The sequence below is a fragment of the Pleurodeles waltl genome, chromosome 3_1 (genome assembly GCF_031143425.1).
Source record: "Pleurodeles waltl isolate 20211129_DDA chromosome 3_1, aPleWal1.hap1.20221129, whole genome shotgun sequence".
Taxonomy (NCBI): domain Eukaryota; kingdom Metazoa; phylum Chordata; class Amphibia; order Caudata; family Salamandridae; genus Pleurodeles; species Pleurodeles waltl.
The window spans coordinates 269,201,988-269,225,531 of NC_090440.1; the positions used below are offsets into that span (position 1 = coordinate 269,201,988).

The 23,544-nt window shown below is 43.6% G+C and overlaps 1 protein-coding gene across 4 annotated transcripts in view; it reads right to left on the reverse strand.

Annotated features, from left to right (window-relative positions):
- THSD4 (thrombospondin type 1 domain containing 4) overlaps positions 1-23,544 on the reverse strand; it is a 1,878,668-nt gene that overhangs the window by 20,640 nt on the left and 1,834,484 nt on the right. For all 4 annotated transcript variants that reach the window (XM_069222360.1, XM_069222359.1, XM_069222362.1 and 1 more), the window contains one exon: positions 11,049-11,228. In XM_069222360.1, the coding sequence (XP_069078461.1) occupies positions 11,049-11,228 (180 nt within the window). The remainder of the gene's footprint in view (positions 1-11,048; positions 11,229-23,544) is intronic.

Sequence of the window (23,544 nt, forward strand, 5' to 3'; positions counted from 1 at the left end):
TCCAGGTATATGCATCGATTTACCTTGTGCATGGTCTAGTGTTGTGGTTAGGTCTCCCCCCATATTATTTTGGCAGGGTATGTAACATGTTCCATATTTTAGAATAGAATGTGGGGTCATCTATAGTGGGGCCATAAACATTTACCAAAGTGATCAGAGAGCCTCCTAAATTGCCCTGGAAAATTGCAAATCTACCCTAGTCATCTGAGCTTGTGGGTGACCATGAATGGAACCCCTCTTTTAATCTGTATCTGCACTCTCCTAGAGTTTGAAGAGTAGGGTGAAGAAAGACGTACTCTGGCCCATCTCTAGCCTACCACAGCCTCCATTTTCTTGGATGTGTGTTTCCTGGAGGAGAGCTATTCATATGTTGTGGCAATTCAGATATGCTAGCACCTGGTGTGACTTGCAAGGATTATTCAATCCTCACATGTTCCAGGTTAACATTGCAATGGATGCATGCAATTGGGGTCCACTCATTTGCACCGTATAAGTGATTGTGTGGTACTGTGGTAAAAGGTATGTCCATGCGTTTGTCAAGCGTGATACGTATTAATGAGCTGTGGCTATAACATCATGAGTCAAACTTCTCTCCCCCAGCAATTTCAGCATCCCAACCATGCTAAAGATCCCCTAGTACAACTCAAACCCTGCTAAATGTAGCAGATTTAAGCACTGGTGCTTAACCAATTGTGTATATTGCATAACGTGTTCTTTTGTGGGGTGCTAGTTTCCCAGTTCCTCCCTAGTGGACGGGGTTGTTCGAGAGACTCCTGTATGTTCAGCTACTCTCACCAGGTTTTCGTTAGTAGTGTGGGTCACAGTCATACAGATAAGTGAGATAGCAATGTCCCCCCCTTAATGCTAACAGATGAATGTGGTATGAAGCAGTGGCGTAACGAAACATGAGGGGGTCCTCCTGCACAGTACATTGAGGGAGCGCCTCTGGACTCACTCAGGTACTCTCAAGCTGGGGTGCTTTGCTGAGGGGGGCCACTTGGAGCTCAGGCCCCCCTGCACCACGTGGGCTGCTTGAGCCTTTGTTACGCCACTGGTATGTAGCCTACATATCATCAATCCTGTGTAAGGTCTAGAGGTTTATTGGCCTACGAGACCTCTCACCACACCGAATCGTCTCTGAAAGTCCATCTCTCAGCATGACGTGGCATACTTATCTATATCGGGGAGAGAAGTAATGTAAAAGTAATGACATTGGCCATTGTGCAGTTCAGATCCCTAGTTGTCTGCGTCGGCATTGTCTGAGACTCTGCGACCATTTCTATGGGACGAAAGTTTGTTACCATAGTCCATCACAGCTTGGGGCATTTGGAACACTTTCACTTTGCCATGGTGTTCAATTCTGAGCCCCAAAGTATTTATGCAATGCAAAACAGTATGCAATAAAAATCCCAAACTACATTAGCAAAGTAGAGCAAAGTTTAATAAAGAAAATTACTCCAAAATGAAAAAATCCAATAAAGGAAATGGAGATATAAATTTGTAAAGTTTTAAGAAGAAAAAGCACCGAAAACCACAAATTGCCAATGATAGTCTATGGAGCCAGAAGACTAGAACCTAGGCTCACTGTGTGGCTGACTGCAGTAGAATACTGATCGGATACACCTAGTGGATTAGTTTGTGCAAAAAGTCTGTTACAAAGTTGAAAAAAAACTCATAAATTCCAACGCATTAAAAGTCCTCCCTGACTGTCCTCTGCTGGAATTGTAGTCGCCAAAATGGGAACACATGCTGGAAACATGTAGCAGGTTGGACCCACTGGAGCTTTAGAGATTTCTTGCTGAATTTTTTTAAGTTCCTATACAGAATGGGACTTAGTCATTGTTTCAGAAGTGCCTTGACTGGACAAAGCTGAAATTCAATCTGGTGCCAAGGAATAGATGCTTGGATAATTTTTCCGGGAGAACTGCTGAGGCTATGGAGGAAAATTTTCTGATGTGTCCAAACTTTCATCTGGTACCTAAATAACCACAGGGGCACACTTATAAAGCCCCTGGTACCTTATGGTGCCAGGCAAAGGCCAACAGCAAAGTCAAATCCAGGTCTGAGGGGTCAGTTGGACCATTTTAGACCTGACAGCCTTAGGGTGGTCACCCCTTACTTTTTGCCTGCCTCCCTCACTTTTTTGGACACTGTTTTTGCTGGTTTTTAGTCTCTGCGCACTTTACCACAGCTAACCAGTGCTAAAGTGCATATGCTCTCTCCCTTTAAACATGGTAACATTGGATCATACCCAATTGGACTATTTAATTTACTTATAAGTCCCTAGTAGAAGGCACTATATGTGCCCAGGGCTTGTAGATTAAATGCTACTAGTGGGCCTGCGCACTGATTGTGCCACCCACTTAAGTAGCCCCTTAATCTTGTCTCAGGCCTGCCATTGCAAGGCCTGTGTGTGCAGTTTCACTGCCAATTCGACTTGGCATTTAAAAGTACTTGCCAAGCCTAAAACTCCCCTTTTTCTACATGTAAGTCACCCCTAAGGTGTGCCCTAGGTAACCCCTAGGGCAGGGTGCTGTGTGGGTAAAAGGCAGGACATGTACCTGTGTAGTTTACATGTCCTGGTAGTGTAAAACTCCTAAATTCGTTTCTACACTATTGTGAGGCCTGCTCCCTTCATAGGCTAACATTGGGGCTGCCCTCATACATTGTTGGAGTGGTAGCTGCTGATCTGAAAGGAGTAGGAAGGTCATATTTAGTATGGCCAAAATGGTAATACAAAATCCTGCTGACTGGTGAAGTTGGATTTAATATTACTATTTTAGAAATGGCACTTTTAGAAAGTGAGCATTTCTCTTCAATTAAATCTTTCTGTGCCTTACAATCCACGTCTGGCTGGGTTTAGTTGACAGCTGCTTGTGCATTCACTCAGACAAACCCCAAACACAGGATACTCAGCCTCACTTGCATACATCTGCATTTTGAATGGGTCTTCCTGGGCTGGGAGGGTGGAGGGCCTGCTCTCACACAAAGGACTGCCACATCCCCTACTGGGACCCCCGCAGACAGGATTGAATTGAAAGGGGACCTGGTGCACTTCTAAGCCACTCTTTGAAGTCTCCCCCACTTCAAATGCACATTTGGGTATAAAATCAGGGTCTCTGCCCTACCACCTCAGACACTTCCTAGAGAAGAAACTTGTAACCAGAACCTGCATCCTGCCAAGAAGAACTGCCTGGCTGCCCAAAGGACTCACCTGACTGCTTTCTGTAAAGGACTGCTGCCTTGCTGTTGCCCTGCTTCCTTGCTGTTCCCTAGCTGTGGTGAAGAAGTGCTCTCCAAGGGCTTGGATAGAGCTTGCCTCCTGTTCCCTGAAGTCTCAGGACCAAAAAGACTTCTCTCTTACAACTGGACTCCTTGTGAGGCGAAAATTAGATGCATAGCTTGCTAAAGACGACACACAGCCTGTCCCGCGGTGAAAAATTCACCACACGCTGAACAGGGACGACGACGCTCGACCTCGCAAGGAAAAGATCGACGTGCGCCTGGGGTGAAATCGACGCAGCGCCTGACGCAAAGGGACAAATTTCCCCGCACCACCCACCGGAACGACGCAGAGATTGCCACAAGCCCAAGATTCCACGCACAGACCCCGGGGCGTCTGAAAACCCCGCATCCCGATGAGGATCCACGACCGAGCACCGGAAATCGACGCCCAGCTGTCCCGGCGTGGAAACTAAACGACGCATCGACTGTGTGTGGCCCGAGAAATCAACGCACACCCCTTTGTTTCCACACTTCTCCCCCTCTGCGGCCCTTTGCGGAGATTTCTCACGCAAACCAGGTACTTTGTGCTTGAAAGAGACTTTGGGGGTCATTCTGACCCTGGCGGTCCGTGACCGCCATGGCGGAGGGCGGCGGAAGCACCGCCAACAGGCTGGTGGTGCTTCCTGGGCTATTCGGTCAGAAAAGGGGAACCGGCGGTTTCCCGCCAGTTTTCCCCTGGCCCAAGGAATCCGCCATGGCGGCGCTGCTTGCAGCACCGCCATGGGGATTCCGACCCCCTTCCCGCCAGCCTGTTTCTGGCGGTGTCCACCGCCAGAACCAGGATGGCGGGAACGGGTGCCGTGGGGCCCCTGGGGGCCCCTGCACTGCCCATGCCACTGGCATGGGCAGTGCAGGGGCCCCCTAACAGGGCCCCACAAAGATTTTCAGTGTCTGCTTTGCAGACAGTGAAAATCGCGACGGGTGCCACTGCACCCGTCGCACCCCTGCAACTCCGCCGGCTCCATTCGGAGCCGGCTTCCTTGTTGCAGGGGCTTTCCCGCTGGGCCGGCGGACGGCCTTTTGGCGGTCGCCCGCCGGCCCAGCGGGAAAGTTGGAATGACCGCTGCGGTCTTTTGACCGGCTTTTGTTTGCTTTTAAAAGAATTAAGACACTTTATATCACTTTCAGTGATACCTTTAAATTTTCTTATTGTATCTTTGATCGTTTTGACCTGCAAATATCCAGATAAATATTATATATTTTTCTAAACACTGTGTGGTGTATTTTTGTGGTGCTATATGGTGTTATTGTATGATTTATTGCACAAATACTTTACACATTGCCTTCTAAGTTACACCTGATTGCTCAGTGCCAAGCTACCAGAGGGTGGGCACAGGATAATTTGGATTGTGTGTGACTTACCCTGGCTAGAGTGAGGGTCCTTGCTTGGACAGGGGGCAACCTGACTGCCAACCAAAAACCCAATTTCTAACATTGGTGATCAGCGGTGAGGATAGGACTTGTATTTGTGCAGTGACATACAGTAGCTAAGTATTTCACTACCTACCCACAGTTGAAGGTCAGCTTGATTTTTATATTTCTTCTGCAATTTCATTTTTCCTGTCAATTTTTTGACAAAAACCCTCACTCAACATGTCTCAGGCTGGGTCTCAAGCAGGAGATTTTGACCTAGCCCTGTTGGAGACATACACTGTCAAACAGCTGAAAGGGTTCTGCAGGGATATGGGAGTACCCACCCAAGGTGCCTCCAGAAAGGAGGAATTTCAAAAGGCGCTGAGGGCCTGGACAGAAGCCCATTCGGAGGAGAGTGCTGAGGAGGAGGAGCCAGAAGATGACTCCCCAATGGATTTTTTGCCATCATTGAATATTACCAATGCAACTGTGCCCCCTGCAAAACCAGGGAGCAGTGTCTCTGATCAAAGCCTGACTGCAGAGTGAAGGGGAGAGGAGAGAGAGTTTCAGTTTCAAATGGCAAGGCTAAAAATTGAGGCTCAACAGAAGGAAAGGAGGGCAGAGAGAGAAGCCAAGCAAGCTGAGGCTGAAAGAGCAGCCAAACAGATTGAATCTGAAAGAGCTGAAGCTGCAGCTGAGAGAGCCTTGGCTGAGAAGAAACAATTGTTGGCTCATGAACTGAGTCTCAAGGAGCTGCAGATCAAGGCGAGACAGTCTGAGTCCAGCAGTAATGGTGGCAGCATACAGACAGGACCTGCTGGAGAAAAGAAGGTTTGTATACCCAAAAATGTGGTGCCCAGTTTTGTGGTGGGAGATGACATAGATATGTGGCTAGTTGCTTATGAAGTTGCACCAGGGGCTCATGAGGTTCCTGAAGAGCAATTGGGTACAGCTATGTGGAGTTATGTGCCAGCACTGGGGAGGGACACACTTCTCACACTGGATCCAAAGGATCGCAACACATACCCACTTCAGAAAGCCATTTTACTTGCCAAGTTTGGGCTGACCCCTGAGGGATACCGTCAGAGGTTCAGGGCCAGCACCAAACAGTCCACACAAAAATGAGTAGATTTCTTTGACTTTTCCAGTAAGGCACTGAATGGATGGGTGCGGGGCAGCAAAGTAGATGATTACAAAGGGTTATATGACTTGATTCTGAGAGAGCATATGCTCAGTATTTCTTTTACAGAGTTGCGCCAGCACTTGGTAGATAGTAAGCTGACTGACCGCAGGAAGCCTGCTGAGGAGGCGGACCTCTGGGTTAGCACCAGAGTGTCCAAAAAGGCATCTGGGGGACTCCCACAAAGGTGGTCAGGGTTCCCAACGTAAGAAAGAGGGGGGAGAAAAAATTAAAGATAAGGAGTTCTCAAAAGGCCCCCAAAAGAATTCCCAAGGGGGGGGTGGATACCATTCCTCTTCTAGGTTTGCAAAGAAACGAGGGTATTTTGATAAAGCATTAGAGAAGTTAATCCCCAAATGTTTAGAGTGCTACCAGTTTGGACACTCTAAGGGTGACTCCCAGTGCCTCAAGAGGGCACAGTCCACCACTGGACAGACACCTGGGTTGGCTAGTGTAGCGCTCGGGGGGGGAGACCATCCCAGTTAGCTTTGGGGAGCAGGCAGAGGTTTCCCTAATGCCCCTGGGAGAAAGAGAGATGATGCCTAAAGCCTACATACCAGTAAATACTTCAAAGTATAAGCAGTGGGTCACCATTGATGGGCAAAGGGTGGAGGCTCTGCGTGACACAGGAGCCAGTATGACTACTGTCAAGAGTCAGCTGGTGTCATCAGAGCAGATAGTCCCAAACACATTCCACCAGGTCATAGTCGCTGACAATCGTGAGAGTCACCTACCGGTGGCTCTGGTTCCCTTTGAGTGGGGGGGGTCTCTGGTACTCTGAAAGTAGCTGTGTGTCCTGCCATGCCTGTAGATTGTCTGTTAGGCAATGATCTTGAGCATACTGCCTGGAAAGAGGTAGAGCTCAGATCCCACCTGGAGATGTTAGGTTTGCCTGAGTGGGTCTGCATGACCACACGGTCCATGGCTGCCCGGGAAGGGAGTCAAGGGCGTCTGGAGCCTGGAACCATGGCACAGACAGCTGCCAAGAGGAAGGGCAAGAGGTGCGGGAAACCCGCCTCAAATGTTCCCATGGTGGTGGATGGGGCCCCTGAGGAGGAGGAGGCCCCTGAGCCAACTGCAGAGGACATAGCTGACCTGGGTAACCTGCCTGAACTTGCTGGCTGGCAAGTAGAGGGTGGGACAACCAGGGCAGAATTCTGCAAGGTGCAGAAGAAATGCCCAACCCTTGAGGGTCTGAGGCGACAGGCCACAGCCCAAGCAGCCGGTGACGCCTCTGGCACTCACCATATTTACTGGGAGAATGATCTCCTTTACAGTGAGCCTAAGGTTCCAGGTCCTGGGGCAGCACGTGTGCTGGTGGTCCCCTAGTGTTACCGGGCCTTCCTACTTGGTCTGGCTCACGACATTTCCCTGGCAGGACATCTGGGCCAAGATAAGACCTTTAACAGGCTTGTCACCCACTTCCATTGGCCCAGAATGAGGATAGCCTCAGAGAATTTCTGCAGAGCTTGCCCCACCTGCCAGGCTAGTGGGAAGACAGGGAACCAGCTTAAGGCTCCCCTGCTCCCACTCCCCGTCGTTAGCAGCCGTTTTGAAAGGGTGGGCATCGACATTGTTGGTCCCTTGGACCCCAAAACTGCCTTGGGCAACAGGTTTATCCTGGTTTTGATAGACCATGCCACCCGCTATCCAAAGGCAATCCCTCTGAGAACAGTGACTGCACCAGTGGTGACCAGAGCCCTGTTGGGAATATTTACCCGTGTGGGATTCCCTAAGGAGGTTGTGTCTGACAGGGGCACAAACTTCATGTCTGCATACATGAAGTCCATGTGGGATGAGTGTGGGGTGACCTACCGGTTTACCACCCCTTATCATCTCAATCCAATGGGCTTGTTGAGAGATTCAACAAGACCCTGAAGGGCATGATTAATGGCCTGGCTGAAGCCATGAGACATAAGTGGGACATCCTCTTACCGTGCCTGTTGTTTGCTTACAGAGAGGTGCCCCAGAAAGGGGTGGGGTTCAGCCCCTTTGAGCTTCTCTATGGTCACCCTGTCAGGGGACATCTAAGCATTGTTAAAGAGGGCTGGGAGAAAGCTCCCAAGACACCTTCCCAGGATGTGGTCAGCTGCATGCTGGCCCTTCGCAACCAAACCCAACGCTTCTGGAAGCAGGCCAAGAGTAACCTTGAGGCCAGTCAAGAGGTGATGAAGGAGTGGTATGACCGGAAGACCACTCTGGTTGAGTCCTCACCAGGAGACAACGTTTGGGTGATGGAGCCAGTAGAGCCCAGAGCTCTCCAGGACTGCTGGACTGGCCCCTTTGAGATCAAGGAGCGTAAAGGGGAGGCCACTTACCTAGTGGACCTCAAGACCCCTAGGCACCCCCTGAGGGTCCTCTATCACAATAGGCTCAAACCTCACTTTGAGAGGTCTGAGATCAGAATGCTCCTGGTCACAGATGAGGGCATGGAAGAGGAGAGTCTCCCACAGAAGGTGATGGGTCAGTGGAGGGTGTCATTCTTTCTGACTCCCTGACTCTAAACCAGAGAGGAGACTGCTACGAGCAGTTAGAGCAGTTCTCCCCCCTGTTCTCCCTTACTCCTGGACTGACCCACCTCTGTGTTCATGACATTGACACAGGTGACAGTCCCCCTGTGAAGAACAAAATTTACAGGTTATCGGATAAGGTGAAGGCCAGCATCAAGGAGGAGGTCTCCAAGATGTTGACTTTAGGGGTTATTGAGAAATCCAGTAGTCCCTGGGCCAGCTCTGTGGTCCTGGTCCCTAAGGCTGCTGCCCTCGGTGCCAAGCCAGAACTCCGGTTCTTCGTGGACTACCGGGTTCTCAACTCAGTCACACGGACTGTGTGTGACTTACACTGACTAGGGTGAGGGTCCTTGCTTGGACAGGGGGTAACCTGACTGCCAACCAAAGACCCCATTTCTAACAGACCAGTTAGGGAAAAGGCCTCTTGCAGCTTGTTGTTTCCCTGTAGCCACACAGGAAGTAAGCCGACTGACCCTTGAAGTCCACTTTGCCATGGGTATAAGAGGGCGTAGGTCCAGTCCTTCAGAGAACCTCTCAGGTCACAAACAGCAAGTCCAGTGCTTCATTTGCACTGGTGGTTGCAGGTGGGAGGTGCCAACACAACTTTTTGGTGATCAGGACATATTTTGCGTCATCAAACTTTGACTCAAAGAAAAGAATAGAAAGGCAGAAAAGGAGAGTAAGGATGGAAAATAAATATAGTAAAACAAGGACATACGGAGACAGCAAGGAAGAAAAACAACCTGCAAGAGACAGGAAGTTTGGGGTTGAGGATAAGGGAGACATGAGAGGAGTTAGGACAGCCTTTATATTTAGCATCCCCAGTGTTCTGCAGCAGAGGAGCTGGCTCATAAGAAAAACTTTGGGCTTCTGCACTTATTTATTTATTTTTACAAATTAGGCACTGAGCTTTTGGATAAAAATGGTAAGTGACTGTTACATTCTATGCTAGTGTTTCACAATGAATAATATATACTTGCTCTCTGTACCAGATGGTTCTTACTGAAGGCACAATTCACAAAATGCTTTCCTGATCTGTACACGCACAGTTTGTGATAGTGTGACTATTTTACATGTGTTTATTCATAAAATGAATGTGGACACGTACGAAATGTCCTGCATATTTGTATTTTGAGTTTTTTCACTTGGCATGTCCCTGGGACATATTTACACAGCTGGTAATGCCAAGTGATATGTCAGGTGGTTCTAATACAATAAATGTCCACAGAGTAATGCATTGGAATCTGCAAGTGGAGAACATCCCCTTCTAGTAGGACAGTCCTGACCTGGCACAGGGCAGCTGCAGGGATAGGCACAATGCAAACTGAGGGTGTTAATGCTTTGCTAGCCTTGCACTCCATCCTGATGCACTCATGAAATACAAGTGGTTAGTACAAATCTAAGCACTCTTAATAAATAGGCTGTTTTAATTCTGTATCACTCAATTCTGCTATCATTGGTACAGTGGGAGCTCAGGTTTGAGAATGCTGACTACAGGAGTGTCAGTCACCATGCTCAATTGGCTCATTGGAATGGAACATGTAAGAGGAGTGGGTGCAAGCCTGTGTACATGGTCAAAAATGAGAGTGCAGCTTCTGCACTTTCTATCCAAATGCCCAATTCGCTGCAGGTCCTGTTTGTTAATAACAACAGATGACCTTCAAAAATGTGGGCAAACATTTGTGAATGGAAGTTCCAAGAAAATTGATAGCCCACTCATAATAATCAATATTGTCAAAGTTGCATCAATTTGGAATCAATAATGAAACTTTAAATCATTGCTTTCAAGAAGATTTCATTTATTAGTAGTGACAAATCTTAAGTGTCTTAGTGTTCCATGTAGAAATCTTGAACATATAAGGAAAAACAACTGACACGTGTTTCGCCCCCTTTTGGTTAGTTCACCTGGGGCTTTTTCAAGGCTGCAAATAGTTAAGCAATGATTTAATCAAGTAATGTGGGCTATAGAAAAAGTGCAAAAAATCTAAAATAAAAAGTGGACTTAAGGTAGACCCCATGTTCCAATGGTGGAAAAGGAAAGAATGACAGGGGAGAAAATAAATAAATAAATAGTCCCAAAGTCCTTGACCTCTGTGACAAGCTAACCAGAGTGAGGGTATCAAAAAGAGGAGTACATGGCTGTTGATTATTATGAGTGGGCTATCAATTTTCTAGGAACTTGATTCAGGACTTGGGAAAACTGGTCCATACCCCTGTGATAACCCACCACATAACCAAGAACTGGGCATTCACAAGGAAAGGAGAATTGGACCGTCAAATTTGATATTTGATATATCTGATTTATTTGTGAATGGAATTTTGCCCCTCACACATTTGCAACTATATACCTAATCAAGCCTAAGAGCATGTGATTTGCTCTACACATGCTAGAAGCATAAGGACTGATTTAGAGTTTGGTGGATGAGTTACTCCACTATAAATGTGACGGATATCCTGTCCAGCTGATTGCATATGCATTATATCATACAGCAATCGTAATAAGGTAGGATACCTATCACATTTGTGATGGAGTAATCCGCCAAACTCTAAATCATGTGCTTAACTGGCATATTTTTACCAAATAAACCGATCCCTTGTTTCAGAAGAGTTAGACTTCTTAATGGTGCAGAGTTTTACCCTTAAAAATTAACACCTAAGATTAATGTTCTCAGTTCTCTATGGAACCAATAATATTGTTCTCTTATGTGGCAAAAACTTACCGTACTCCATTCTGTGTGGAACCACTTAGCTCCACAAGGTTTGAGGTAGCAGGGTTGCTGGCTGGCTGGCCTTTCCAAGTAGGAACAATCATAAGGCTTTGCCACTGTAAAACTGTCTGCAGTCTTTCTAACGCAAATTACTTCCCTCTGTTGGGTCCCACTGCCACACTCAACTGAGCACTGGATAGGGGACAAATAAGGAGACAAAAAAGTAAAAATCAGACAAGACACCACATAATACATATACCAATACCTTAAGGATCAGTCAAGAACAACATTATTTATTTAGTCAGACAAATTATATTAGGGGCATATTTATGAGAGGACTGTGTCACAGTTGTCCCATGCAATGTATGCATGAAGCAAACCTCTAAGTCAGATTTTTGAAGCCATGCAAAGCCACTCTGGGTGGCTTTGAGTGTCTCCAAAAATCAGGAGTAAGTGCAAATCACTGTGTTGCTTTACTCTGCTGTGGGTAGGTGTTGCAGTGCATATTCCACGCAACTCCCACGGATTTTGACGCAATCCCAGATTTACAAGAACATGTAACCCTGGGAATGCACCAAAATCTAACACCTCCCCAGGAGAGCCGTATTAAGTAGAAGTTCTTTATTTCGCCTTGGTTTTTCTTCTTTCTATGCATGCTGCATTTTGCAGCATGGACAGAAACAGGCAGATGCCTCTCAGGGTTGGTTTTGTGCTGGAAGGTGTCCCTTCATGCACAAAAACAATCCTGCATACCACTCGGGCACATTTGCACCATGGTGCAAGGATACCTGCATTGGCACTAGGCAGCCCATTGTGGCTTGCTGCTCTGTGCCACTTTCAAATAAATATGTCCCTTAGTTTTTTGGATACAACGATAAAACACAATTCTAAATTAGTTTTGTTCAATAAGGATTCAATTACTTTTCTTTTTAAATAAATGGACTCAATTCACTAATATAAGTGTAAAAGTGTGGGCACAGTTTTATGACTAGGAATTAAGATACTTTTTCACTTATTAATAGTTCGAACATATAGCATTCATGTAAGGCCACACCAGGTACATATTTCCAGGTGTAATATTGCTCCCATCACAGAACTTTTTTTGAGATTGATTATTCACCCTTTGTGAAATTGTATATAGCATACAATTCTGCAAAGTGGACGGCTAGCCATATGTGCAAATGCATATTTTTCTCTTTTTTCTACAATTGAAAAAATGTCCCCAAAGAAAAGGCCTTTCTCCTCCACTCCCACCAAATCTAGGAGTGATATGTTCTTCTCCACATTCTGGAAGTGGAGTTACAGACCACTTCCAAGGGTCACAAAAGGTCAGATGTCAGTTTACGAATGTCCACAAATGTACAAGTTTGTGCCTGATCATAAACTTAGAAAGCTAAGCACGTCCAATCACGCACATTTCTCGCCACCTGCATTGGACTTACTACTGCAGACTTCTCAGTACTCTGTGAATTTTCTGGCAGGTGGAAATAGAGGCATTAATAGTCATAATTACACCTCTGTGAATCAGGCAGAGTGTTTTAGTCAAAGCTGTGTTCAGCAAAAATATTAGCATGTTAAAAATATAGCCCATTTACTGGGATGTATTTAAAAATTTGTAATGGGAGATCCCACAGAGAATGCCAATAAGTGACAAAACCAGAGGGCCCAATTAATAAAGAATTGGTTAACACTTTCTCAGCCCAGATGTATCATAGAGCCGTTTTTAATTTCCAAAATAGTGATTTTTAAGAAATCACTATTTGAGAAATGTAAAATGGTATGTATGAAAATAGTGAATGCCTAACAGCGTTGTCTTAAAATTTGCAATCGCTATTAGGGAATGGGACTCCATTCACCCCTATGTGCCCCTATGGTCTTGCATTTCTTAATTTGTGAATTCAGGTTAGGAATTCGCAACTTTGATGCACCCCCCCAAAAAGATGTGCACATGTAAAGCAGACACATGCCCTAGTGGCATGTGTGCGCTACATGGCACTTTTAAAAATGGATTTTTAATGCATTTTTAAAAAGTGCCCATAGTTACCACCAGCTTGGAGTTGGTGGTAGTTGCATTTCCTAAATGCCCAGTTCACATTTAGGAAATGCATGATACATGTGCATAGGCAATTGCAAATAGGTATCACCTATTTGCAATTTCCTATTTAGGGAATCGCAATTTGCGATTCACAAAATTAAGTCTCAATTTTAGGGAATCACTATTTTAGCGATTCCTTAAAATTGCACTGTGAATGCCTTTCATAACATGTGAAAGGCCATTTTGCATTTTCAAACGGTGGAATGTTGGGATCCACACCGTTTGCGAATGTAAAATAGTTTGATACATCTGGCCCACTTGTGTGGTATTCGTGTGACTCGAGCTCCAAACTGTAATTCAAAAACATATTCTGATTTTCATACAATCCAGCAGTACTATTCAAAGCTACATGCTCATATAAATGATGTAATTTAATAGCAGATTTCATGGCAGATTTAATTTCATGGCAGATTCAGGAGAATTTATTTCGCAAACAGAGTGCACTTCTGTCAAACAAATCACTTTGTAGTACACTGTTAATTAGTAGGCCTACGCAGATTTTCAATTATACTGGAGTGATCAGACAGAGTAATTTCTGTAATGCCGCATTACTCTTTGACATGAAAATACTGATAATTATGTGATTACTCCTCCTCGCGTCATTAAGAATACCCATTTAGCCAGCATGAAAGGGCACTTGCTACTCGTGTTCTACTGCATCTGGCGCTGTTTCTTAGCATAAAATGCATCATGCATCTATTTTAAATGCAAGGGGGCATTTTACATTAAGAAAATATCGCTAAATGCTGGGAGTAAATTGAGGGAAAATCCTACCCAAAGAGCACTTTTAGGAGTGTGAGTGGCTTTTAGCTCTATTTCTTGGCAGAAAATGCAACCTTGCATCCATTTTCAACACTAGGGGCATTTCTGTGCTAAGAAATAATGATAAACGCAGAATTAGTCTTCTTGCATAATCTCACAGGATTCCAGGATAATTCTGCATGATTGCGCTACACAGAAGTTTGCGAGTTACACCTACCCCTACTAATTACCCATTTTTTATCATATGTGTTAGGCCTATCAGCCTTAGAGTGGTCTTCTCCTCCTAACATTTTGCCTTCATCCCTCCTATTTTTGCTGATCTTGTTTTTGCTGACCTTAGGACTCTGAACATTTCACCACTGCTAACCAGTGTTAACATGCTTGTGATCTATGCTCTAAACATGGTACAATTGACCTATACCCAATTGGCACATTTAATTTACTTGCAGGTCTCTAGTTGACCGATACCACATGTGCATAGGGCCTGTAAATTAAATGCTAGTAGTGGGCATGCAGGACTGATTGTGCCACCTACTTAGGTAGCCCTTCTAAACATGTCTCAGACCTGTCATTGCAGTCTTGTATACAAACTTAAACTGCCATTTTGACCTGGAAAAACAAACCTCTTGCTAGGCTCAAATCTTTATTTTTAATACTTGTAAGGCACCCTTAAAGTAGACCCTACACAGTCCAGAGGGGAAGATACATTGTATTTAAACAGATGGACACGATTTTTAGATTTTGCATGTCCTGAAAAATATCTAAATTCGCTTTTTTCTACTACTGCAAGCCCAACCTCTCACATTGCATAACATTGGGTTACTTTATTACATTTAATAATTGAGAGTAGGCAGACAGGTTAAGCTTGGAATCTAAAGAATTATAATTAAAAACCCTCTTTAATGGTGAAGCCGGATTTTTAATAGCAATTCTGAAAATGACACTTTTAAAAAGATGTCATCTCTCTTGTTCCAATCATTTGTTGGCTGCCACCTGTATTCTGGGTCACATGACTAGGCGTAGCTGGTGGTTGGTCTTTGTACATTGCTCCCAGACAGTGAGACAAAGGAAAGCTAGGTGTTGAGAGGATTGGCCACTCTGAGTTACAATGGGGAGGAACTGTCACCTACCACCCTTACACATCACAAAGGCCCTGCCTGAGCACTCTCACAAAGGGATTGGCACTAGTTTATTGTGACTCCAGCCAATCCGTGTTCAGTGCAGTGAGGCAGGAAATTTCAAGCAACTCCAGGAGAGAGGGGGTGAAATCCTCTGGAAGTTTCTTCCACTTCAAAATGGGCACCAGGTATAAATATTGGATTTCAGACACCAACTCTTCACTCCACTCCTGGACCTATGGACTCTGCCAGGAACAACGGCTGCTGAATGGACTCCCACTCTGCTGGATTGCTTCTCTGAAGGACTGCTGCCCTTCTGCATTGGTCTGCTGCGCTTCTGCCCTTGTGCCTCAGTAAGATGGACTGGACATGATTTTCTAACCCCAGAGTGACTCCAAGGAAAAGTTGGCTGGCCTCCTAATCAGAAGTCTCAGGGACACAACAGGCTTTCAACAACCTTGAGCCCCGCACCAGGAGTCTGCCATCTGTGAGTCCTACCTTGCCAAATGGCGCCATTACAATCCTGGACTCTTGGAAGTGTGCCTGAAGGTGCTCTGCCAGCCCTACTGTGGACCCAGCAGAACCAACACATCTCCTCTGCTGAGTGGCTCAAACCCGAGCAGTATCGATGCATCACCTCTGCTGCTTGGACTTCCCCGGTACCAGGACTTTGCATCGCCCTCGCAACCTACAGCCCCATTAGAACCACTGGTGCATCACCCATCCTCTACTAAGGCCCTCACATCGCAAGTCTCTCAACAGCAACCTCAACAATGATGCAGGACTCCGCATCACAAGCTCAGAAGCTTTTTCAGAAAACCTGGTGTGCAACACATCCCCGATGCAGGACTTCGCATTGCCAGCCCCATCTTTCGATGATGATGCAGGACCTTGTATCGCAGCCTCACAGTGGAACCAATGCTGCATGATGGATCTCGGACCAGGACCAAGCACCCAATCAGCTGTGTGGCGCATCCTCGACACGTATCTCCACAACTCTTAACAACCAGAATTTAAGGTACTCTAACTGGATCCCTGTAGCTGGCATGCACTCTATTGCATGACCAAATAGCCGCAGTTGGCACTTGGTGCTTTTTGGTGCTATTTTCACTAATTTGGCCTTAACTCATATATTAAAATGTACACTAATTTGCTAAATGGGATTTTTCTTGAGTTGTGTTTCCACATTGTTACTGTTTGAAGTCCTGCATAAATACACATTACCGCTAAGTTAACCCTAACTCCCCTGTGCCAATATACCAGAGGGTTGAGCACAGGTTAATCTGTGGTTTGCTTATGACTTCATATTGACAAGGGTTATCATTGCTACTTAAGTAGGGTTTTACCCCCCTCATCCAGTATCCCAGTTTCTTACAATGCCAAAATAAGCTTGAGAAACTTGTACAAATCCTTTAAAAAAAAATATTTAGCAACGTAAATTTGATTATTCAAAGAAATGCTTCTCAAGAATTGAAATTGACATAGAACAATCTTTAAAAAAGAAAAACAACAGATTAAAACGAAATAATTGCTAATTGTAAAATCACCATTCTCTAGAACATTAATTTGGTTCAAGAAAAAGGAGTGATTGGTGTTTCATAAATCTTATTTCAGAAGATAAAATTCCCTAATGTGCATATGCTAGTGTAGCTAATTTTTAAAATATTTTTCCTGCTTGACAATAGGTGGGCAAAATGAAATATTTACAAAGACTTTTACAGAGTAATCTGAATAAATCAAGGGTAATAACAATGGCTCTTCATAACCCAGTCTACTGCTGAGACGTATTAATTTGGATAAGGTCAGAATAACTACACCCCGATTCAAAATATTTCAGACAAATAAAGCTTGGTTCCAGTGTCACAGGTGCAGGGGATCCGTGTCTGGGCATACCTGTCCCACTTAGGGCAACACACTAAAATATACAAAAAAGTGATGGATGGAATGCTTGAATTAATCTCAGCCACTGGTAATTACTGTGGCCCACATCCCAATACATAATTATTTTGCACACAATGTCACCCGAGTTTGGACCCAGCTATATGCAAATCAGCCTTGACCCTTGTTAGACCCGGCAGCCTTAGGGTGGTCTCCCCCACAACGTTTTGCCTACCTTCTACACTTTGCTGACCTAGTTTTGCTGGCCTTAGGACTCTGTACACTTTACCACTGTTAACCAGTGCTAAAATGCTTGTACTCTCACCCCTAAAAATATTAACATTGGCTTATCCCCAAATGGCATATTTAATTTACGTATAAGTCCCTGGTAAAGTGCACTAAATGTGCCCAGGACCTGTAAATTAAATGCTACTAGTGGGATCTGCTTGCCCAGGCCAACCTAATAGTCCCACAGGGAAGTGGGTAAGGTAAATGCAAAAAGTACAATGTTGCTGGAGGAATTATTTCATATATATTACTTTTTACATTAATGGCTCAATCCAACCAGCAAATTGTTAAATGCATTACAGAATGAACACAACACAGCAGGAAGCGTATTGGTATATGAACATTACTATTTTGCATCAGATCAATAAAGTCCAAACTTTAAATACATCTTAAATAGTCAACACCGTTGCCCTTCCCCTTAATGATACAACATAAACATAGTTTCACTGATATAAATCAAAGGATCATTGAGAGGCAAAACCTCCTCTTAACAGATAATAAAGTACATTGATCAATCCTAGACTCAGGCCCTCATTTCAGCTTCAGCAGTCTTTTTAAAAGACCGCTGAAGCCGCTGCAGCCAGCAAACCAGCATGAATGTTGTGCGTCGGGTGCGATAGCACCCATTGCACATTTCACTGCTCGTAATTCGGGCAGTGAAAAGCATGACGGGACAGTCCATGTGGGCCCTTGCACTTCCTATGCCAGGTGCCTGGGCAGTGCAGGGTCCCCCATGGGATCCCCGACTCCCCCTTTCCGCCAGCCTTTGCATGGTGGTCCAAAGGCAACCTCAAAGGTTGCAAAGGCTGGCGGAAAGGAGACTCATATTTCAACTGCTGAGACCGCCAGGCTTTCGACAGGCCCTTCTGCCATGGTCGTAATAGGGTGATCGGACTGCCCTTTCTGTGACGGTCTACCCACCTTCATGAGTGTGGCAGTCTTGAGACCGCCACACTCATAATGAGGGCCTCAACATTGAGAGCAAACCAAAATAAACATAAATAAATCTGAACAAATCACAACCAATACACCTGAAAAATACATGAAAAAAGGAAGTGTATCACTTGCCATCAATAAAACAAAACACCATGTGCTGTGGGTATCTCTAACACAAGACGCCACTACAAACCATTGTATTCCTATTATAAACAACATGCACAAAATCAGTGAAAATACTCCTTACCACCAATTCTATCAATGAAAGTTAACCCTTATGCAAAAATGCTAAAATACCTTTAAAGCCAACTTAAAGACAACTATTATTAACTCAAGTGAACTTGCAAAAGCCATCAATGAACCTCCCCTTAAGAAACTCACCACATGACTATGCCGATAGTTCACTTCTCAATAAACTAAATTTTCTATGCCAAAATACCATAAGCAAAAGAACAGTCATACAGTCATAATAATCAACCAGTAAGATATGCGAGGTGACAAATAAACCATTGTTCATGGTTCCAGAACTGAGAATAACACTGACTAACTCAAGAAGACATTCTGGAGTCAGTGCTGCCATAGGAAACAAAGTTGCAAGATGCCGAAACCACAAGTCTGTTCGGCAATGAAATAACGTGACCCTAAGTCATGTGATGCTGCTTACAACAATGTTGGTCATATTTAGAGTGGTATTGGTACCTTCCAATGGCCATGCCATGCCACTAACCTTGCAAGGAAAAATATTTGTTGCAAAACAAAACCAGCAGCGCAATCACGTCTTTAATGGTCTCATAATCCCACCCCAAATCATGGAAGCCATCTTTGAAAGGTCAGACTTACAATGTGAATATGATTGAAAACATGCCTGGCATACATGATTACCTTAAAAATACCATAAAAGTAAGACAACACAACATTATAACTCTGAAATAATGGAGCAATAATGGAGCAAAACTCAAACAATAATCAAAAAGGTGATACAAGGTATTTCTGCGCATACAGGTGTACCTCGGTCCCAAATATATACGAAAGCTCTTTCCAAGGCCAAACAGAATACACAACTGCTGAATCTAAACAACCATAAAGATAAAAAAAAAGATCAACATATAAAATGAAACGGAGAGCTAATCCAGGGAATGATTTCCCCACTTATATAGCAAACACCATAATAGAATGACAAAAGCACTGGAGTACCAACCCACAGAGTAGCCAAGATATTCCATTGCTGCTAACCAGATCCATCAGTTTTCTTTTATTGATAGTAAACGGCCCACACTCCATCTTCTGTTGGAGCATTGAACCACTTCTAAAACAAACCATCTCATAGCATATGGTGAATGTCCCTTTTGTGTATAGTGAGCCACTAAGGGTGCATTTGCAACATTACACTGAATCCTAGATTGGTGTTGTACAATGCTTTCACGCACCTCTTGTGTCATTTTGCTAATGTGATAAAGAGCACAAGGACATTCAATGCAATTAATTACATTTTTGGTACCACAATTAGAAAACTATTAGTGCACTCTTTCATTGATACTATAGTTTTTGACTGTTGCCGTAGAACAAGCCATACAACTACCACAAGGGAAATGCCCAACCACTGGGGATAGCCCCCATCCATTTCTTAAGGTCCTAGGGTCTGGTTCAACATAGGCATGGACTGAATGGTCCCGTAGGTTTCTCCCTCACTTAAAGGTAAAACAGGGTCTCTCCCACTGTTCCTGTAATCTATCAAGTAAGTGCCAATTTTTGAGAATTATCCTTGTAATGTTGTTGGATTCAGTACCAAAGGTACTGAATCACAAGTTAGTCTTGATAAGGCTTTCTCTTTGACCTCTAGGTGTTGCCTCACAATCATAATACCAAGTCCTCATAAATGACTTGTTGGCAAGTCTATAGGGATACCCCTATTCACTAGCTGAGACAGCAGGAATTTGGCCTCTGTAAAGTAACCCTCCTTCTTTGAAAAATTACACATGATTCTTAAAAAATGGCCACAGGGGAGGCTGTCATGCAAGTTGCTACGGTGATGACTTGTGTATTTCAAAAGAGTATTACGGACCATAGGTTTGATATGGAGGCTTACAAATAGAGACCCATCACCTTCATGAATTTTCACTTCACAAAAACATATTGAATGGTTGTTTGTTCAAGAGCAAACTTCAAATTACTATCTTACTGTTTAACAATTTATGAAATTGGGGTAACTCAACTGATGACCCCTGCCAGGTTACAATACATCATCTATGTAACAAAGCCATTTTGTGATGTTCTTGACAAATGGGTTGGAATCATTATAGGTTGTTCTTTCTTCAAATTTGGCAACATACAGATTAGCAATATCTGGAGCAAAAACTGTCCTCATCGCCACACCCTTAATTTGGGCATAAAAACGCTCATTGAAAATACAGTAGTTGCGTGTAGAGCACAATTGACAATGAAATCCAGTGGAACAGTATGGGGATTAGGGTGGGATTCAAGCACCTCCTCAATTACCTCCAAGGCTTCACTCTGGGGAATGCTTGTATATAAACTCTTGATGTCCATTGTTACAAGTATTTCACAATTGGCATCCAATGTAGCCCCCTCTATAAGTGTAATAACTGCAAGGCTATCTCTAGTATAAGACCTTTTTATTGGTACAAATGGTTTATTGAAGAAATCAACATATTGAAACAAAGGCTGAAGGACAGCCCACTACAATAGGTCACCCAGGTGGTTGTTTATATTCTTTGTGGACTTTGGGTAATGTCTAAAAAGCTGGTATAGAATACTCATCTTTGTTTACGTACTCTTTTTGTTTTTTGCTAGGCCACCCACCACTAAGGCCTAAATCTGTAAATGTAGCAATTTCCTTTCTAATGAAAGTTGTAGGATCCTTTGGAAGGTTTTTGTAATGTGCAGAATTCTGTAGCTGCCACATGACTTCCTTGTCATAATCCAGTTTGTCCTGTACTACAATACCGCCACCCTTACCAGCAGGCTTAATTCTAATATTCCACTACAATCTCTCACCAGAGACATGCATCAGCTGTGTGAGACATTGAGTGCTATATGTGCAAATATGGTGGATGATGACCGCCTGGTGGGAAAACCCACTCTGCTCCGGCATCTGTTGGTATATCATTTACATTATTTTCATGACATCCTTAACCCTGATGAGTGTGGTGGTCCCGTCAACAGCCAGATCATCAGAACTATATACACTTTCAGTATCTTAACGAGGTGCTCTTGCTCAAGTAGCTGGGCCCTCAGTGGGTTAGGACCATGATCTAATCCACATTGATAGTGCCCAAAAAGTCCATGAACTTCAAGAAGTAGCCTAATTTGCCTAGGAACTACCTTCTCTATTACTGCAACTAAAAAGGGGAGCCTATAATAAACCTTTTGCTGGATTGGTCTGCTGAATTCAGACACACTTTTCAGCAGATCTATCACATGTGCCTATTTTAAACTATTGGCCACTATTCGACCTTTGTACAAAATTTGGTTGATCTCTTGGCAGTTAAAAAGCATGAGGCATTTCATCAAAACTAATGAACAAGGGTGAATAGTACTGAGTAAGATTCATATCATTAGGAAAATCACAAATCACAATCTTTGCACAAATTACCTAAGTAAAGGTTGGTGAGAATGGCAGATGTAAAGTCGTTATACATCATGTGGGCCTTTTTAGCTCAGCTTTAAGTTATAATACTTTTATGGATGGCACAGATGCTACAAAAAGCCCTAGATGGTATGCACAGGCTCCAAGGAGAAACTGGAAATGAATTTGGTAGTTGCCCTGTTGCAACTTTCCTCATGACTTTCAATCAGTTTTCTAGTGCATATATTCCTTTTGGAATTCATTTATGGCCCCCTTATCAGCCACAGGTATTTTCCGGCAGCACACATTAATTTATCCTTAAAAAATCTAAGATTGGTGGTATACCACTTTTGAAAGCACTAAAATTGCTTTCAAAAGAGAAAGGTAATTGCATTTCATTTCAGTGTGTTCTTATACAGATCAACAAACCCCTGAATAAAGGCCAGAGCCAATTATCAAATTGTCTTAATTACTTGATGTTCACTTTTAAGTGTGTATTTGGATGGTTTACTTAATTGAAATAACAGTATAATAATGAACTTAGTGAATTTCTCTTCAGAAGCAGGGTTATTTCTAGGTGCGTCATAAAACCATAGCCGTGGTGTAGTCAAGGTCAGCCGCTGGTACCTTCTCCAATGTTAATTTGGTATTCAGAATTCAAGCCTCTTGAACGCTTCCCTTATTAGGTTTATAATGCTTGGAAAGACCTGAATTGAAATCTGTCCCATACAAGTCAATGTAGCAAATTTCAGAGAGGGTTTAAATGTCACAGTTAGTTTTAATAGAAGATCATAAATATGGACAGCCATGGAATGTATGTTGAGTTCCCCAAATCTGAGCTGACCACCACAATCTCTATCTTAGGAACCCGGACTTGGGGAAGAAACCATAGTTTTCACCAAATGAGAAAATGTCATGGGGCGAAATGTCTTTACTTCCTGGGTGCAGGGTCAAGGGACTTACATCTTCCCTAAGGAACCCAAAGAGCTAGTAATCTGAAAACAACTTTCAGATAGTGGTGGATATCTATCAGAGCAATACTGCAGAGTAGGCAAGGCATCAGCTGTTCCTGAGGTACCAAATATGTCGTTCCACATAAATATGTTGCTCCATTTGTAAGTGATTGAAAGTTCTGAAAAGGTGAACACGAGGAACCAAAATGACTACAGTATGTAAAAAACTAGTGAACACATCCGTAGTACCCGAAAACGTATTACCGGTTAGAAAATATCAAATAATACAAAAGTAACATTTTACCAAGAAATGCATCTCAAACTGTAATTCTTAACAGTTAAAATGTGCATCACAGTACTGGATTTGCTACAGACATTCTTGCAAGACACAAAACAAAGATCACTGCTCAAAAATAATTAGATCTTGGATTTCAGCCTAGTTTGTTTCTCTACAGGTTTGGATATATATACTTTGAGAACTACAAAGTCTAAACTATCTCTGCAGTTATAGCACTGCAAAATCTTACTGCGCTGTCCATTGGTTACACTTTTGTACCAATCTACAGTAATATGGCACTATTTTGAACTTCACCCTTTCCCAAAAGACGTACTAAATATTGTTTTGTGTAGGGAGTTCTTGGAATTGACCATATTCCAAATATATGCCTTTTTAACTACTATTCTAAGATTTTAAATGGTTATATGTGCAGACGTTTTGTCAATGTTGTGTCCACTTTGTCTAGTGCCGGAAAATACAGAGAAATCATACATCTGACATGTACTGCAGACAGATTTGTATCTCAGACATTTATTTTTAAAAGCGCAGCAAACTAGGGTCTATGCCATTTCTGAACTACAATCCAAATCTAAGGGACTCATTACTAGTTTGGCG